This window comes from Saprolegnia diclina (assembly GCF_000281045.1).
Source record: "Saprolegnia diclina VS20 unplaced genomic scaffold supercont1.13, whole genome shotgun sequence".
NCBI lineage: Eukaryota > Oomycota > Saprolegniomycetes > Saprolegniales > Saprolegniaceae > Saprolegnia > Saprolegnia diclina.
This window is the reverse complement of record NW_008246080.1, coordinates 133,035-136,028: the sequence shown is the minus strand read 5'-3', so window position 1 is coordinate 136,028 and position 2,994 is coordinate 133,035. Positions and strand designations below refer to the sequence as shown.

Genomic DNA, 2,994 nt, shown 5'->3' with positions numbered 1-2,994 from the left:
GCATGGAGGGAGAGACGTGTTCTGATACGATGGGAACACCTTTCGAATGCCCAGGTCTCTCCTGCGACCGATTGCAGTACATGAAAAAGACTATGGCATTCGTATTGCTGTTGCTAGCCAGAGTTACATTGTAATACAACCTCACTGTGCCGTACGCAATGTGCAAAGTGAAGATCGTCTTAGAATGCGTCAGATTCCGGTATCCGGATAAACCAGATTGGAATGGCACTGCGGCGCAGACGCACAGGCGTCGAGGTCAGCGCGCTCAAGGCCCACTTTGAAGAGCCGTTCACGCCGGCGCACGATGAGTCCAAGCCACGACCCACAGCGCGAGCGCTCTGCAAGCACTGCGGCGCGTCGGTCACGTACTCGACGACGCGGCTCACGTCGCACCTCGGCGGTTGCATGGCCTACGACCGCCGCTCCTCGCCCAACGACCACAGCATGGCAGCGCCAGAGGCAAGCGGTATTGTCAGCGAACGTGGTACTGTCGCCAACAGTGGTGTCGTCCGCGAACGTGGGCTGCCTACGAGCCCCCCAGTCGACAGTCGAGCTTGGTGGCACGGTCGTCAGCGCTGCGTGCCAGTCTCGCAGCACTCCTGGGCACGTCTGAGCTTGACGCGACGCTACGGGACATGGCGACCGAGATGGACTCGATCGTAGCCGACGTCACTGTCAAGGAGAGCACGCTGTGTCTCCAGGAGGCACGTATCGACGCCCAAGTCCAACTGCTCACTGAGATCAAAGCTGACGCGCAACGCGAAAACGATCGCAGCCGCCGCGACGAGCCCGCGCCCAAGCGCCGCGCGGTGGCAACAAGCAACATCGTGACGCTCAACGTCGGCGGCACCCGCTTCATGACTGCAGACGATACGCTTCTCATGTGGGGCACCTACTTTGAGAATCTCTTGTCGTCGCCGCCCAACAGCGATGGTACGACATCAGCCTTTGTACGCGTCGTGGGGACAAGTTGTCTGCGATGATAGGCGAGTACTTTTTGGACTTGAACCCCGACCTGTTTCGTCGCGTAATCCGACTTCTTCGCACGGCCAACCCCCTCGACACGGAAGGACTCTCGAACACGGAGAAGTCAGAGGTGCAAGATATGCTCGACGATCTCGGAATCGAGTGGCCGCAACGATGAGCCTCGTTAGCCGACACGACCAGGCGACTGGAGCACCAACTAGTTTGAGAATACTATATCTGTACGACTATCAACACACACGAGAGATCGACTACGGTAGAGTTGCAGAATGCCTCTTGTGATTCAGCGCCACAATATATCGAGAGGCTCAACCTCAAGACGAGCCTAGTTATTTACTGCGACTAAAACGTGACGAGCGTAGACAGATGAACGTTTATGACCACGCGAGATGCCGGCGATTCGGTCCGAGCCGTTGATGCCGTAGCCGATCAAGCTACATCGCGATTGCCTGTCGGTGCCAGCGACGACGTTAGGCGTTGGCGTCGAGCGTTGTCACATTTCTTTCTCGAGCGGTTTTTCAGCTTCACGACTGGTTCGTCAGCTAGATAAACGTAAACCCAAACCTCGGCTCTTTTTCGAATGTCAGACAATGTCTGCCACCGACGCTAAAGTCGTCGCCATCAACGGCGGTGGTGGTCATACCCGTGGGAAGCGCTGGGACGGCAAGCCCTGCCTGTAGTTTTGCAGCTAATGTATAACTACAGTGGCATGCGCGTCAACTAAATGCACGGAGATTGTCTGCCACGACTTGGGGTAGACAGCGATTGGCCTTTTTGTGTGCCAAGAGTGAATGATGTTGCGACGAGGTTTAAAAACGATATTCGATAATGCTCATTATCATCTTGAAATACAATTCAAACGCATATAAACATGTTGATGTTGAATTTTATTTTTTGCGAAAGCAAGGATTTGATATCAATGAAAAAGCGCTCGCTAGCCAAGCCCATCACTCGGCCTTTTCCAGCAGAAGGAACTGCTGCAGAAGCAACTGCTGCACTGTCGACACGGTGGCACCAGTTTCCTGTTGCTAGTGTGTCGGTAGCTCACTTTGCAATTGACCATGTTTGGCTCGAGCTCCTCATCCAGCAGCTTCTACCCGCCGTCGCCCGCCTTTGGCCGACCCAAGTCGGCGGCAGTCACGCGCGTCGCCAGCATGACCTCCGACGCTGCCGCCCGCCGCTGGGCCAACGACAACGGCCTTGCGATCATGAACGTCTCGTGGGAAGACGCTGCGCGCAACAAGAACAGCGCGTACGGGCCGTGCATCTCGGACATGACGCTCGTCGTCGAGAACACGTGGATGCCCGTGCTGCGCGTGCCCAATTTTTCAGGTTCGTTTTCTCAATGTAGCAATCTCAAAACTCAAACTCAAAGTATTCGACGTAGATCCGATCATGAGCATCCCGACGAGCAAGATCATGGTGACAGTCGGGAACGAGTCGCCCCACAACGTGCCATTGACCAAGATCTCGCTCCACGAGTACCTCGACAACATCCACAAGTACACGGAGCTCGAGCGCAGCTTGTACGCGCCAGCGCACGACCACCAAGCCCTCGTACGTCTCTAGGATTCCAGGGACAAAAGCACTCATCTGTACTTGCAGGTCAGCACGCAGGCGTGTTTTTTGCCCATCGAAGAGGCGACCGGCAAGGCCGAGTTCCACGTCGGTCTCACCAACTACCAAGCCCGCGAGAACGACCCTGCCGTGCTCGTCCTCGTCTGCACAGACACTGGCACGAGGTACCTCCCATCTTCGACTCGAATCAAACCACTCACTTTTCTCTGACACTAGTGCCCAAGTCATGACGCAGCGCAGTGCGACCTTGTTTTGCAACAACAAGGGCAGCAAGCACACGTTCATTGCCGAGCGGCTCTCGACCGACCGCGCCAAGCGGGGCGTTGCAACCACGGGCGCCATGACGGAAGCCGAAGAGGCGCGCAACTACGTCATGATCATCCAGATCCCGCTCGAGCAAAAGCCGGTGTCGTTTGGCACTGGCGGCTTTGG

General features: G+C 56.2%; 2 protein-coding genes across 2 annotated transcripts in view; both read left to right on the top strand.

Moving 5' to 3' along the window:
- Positions 1-222: 222 nt before the first annotated feature.
- SDRG_04996 (hypothetical protein) lies at positions 223-1,144 on the top strand (the record flags this gene model as incomplete). Its single annotated transcript, XM_008610690.1, has 3 exons — positions 223-517; positions 574-933; positions 987-1,144. The coding sequence occupies 3 exons, from the start codon at positions 223-225 to the stop codon at positions 1,142-1,144; spliced, it is 813 nt and encodes a 270-aa protein (XP_008608912.1).
- An 851-nt stretch (positions 1,145-1,995) lies between these two features.
- Positions 1,996-2,994, top strand: part of SDRG_04995 (hypothetical protein) — a 2,134-nt gene continuing 1,135 nt past the window's right edge. Inside the window, exons 1-4 of the mRNA XM_008610689.1 lie at positions 1,996-2,316; positions 2,372-2,541; positions 2,590-2,726; positions 2,779-2,973. Of these exons, the coding sequence (XP_008608911.1) occupies positions 2,046-2,316; positions 2,372-2,541; positions 2,590-2,726; positions 2,779-2,973 (773 nt within the window). The 5' untranslated portion in view covers positions 1,996-2,045. The remainder of the gene's footprint in view (positions 2,317-2,371; positions 2,542-2,589; positions 2,727-2,778; positions 2,974-2,994) is intronic.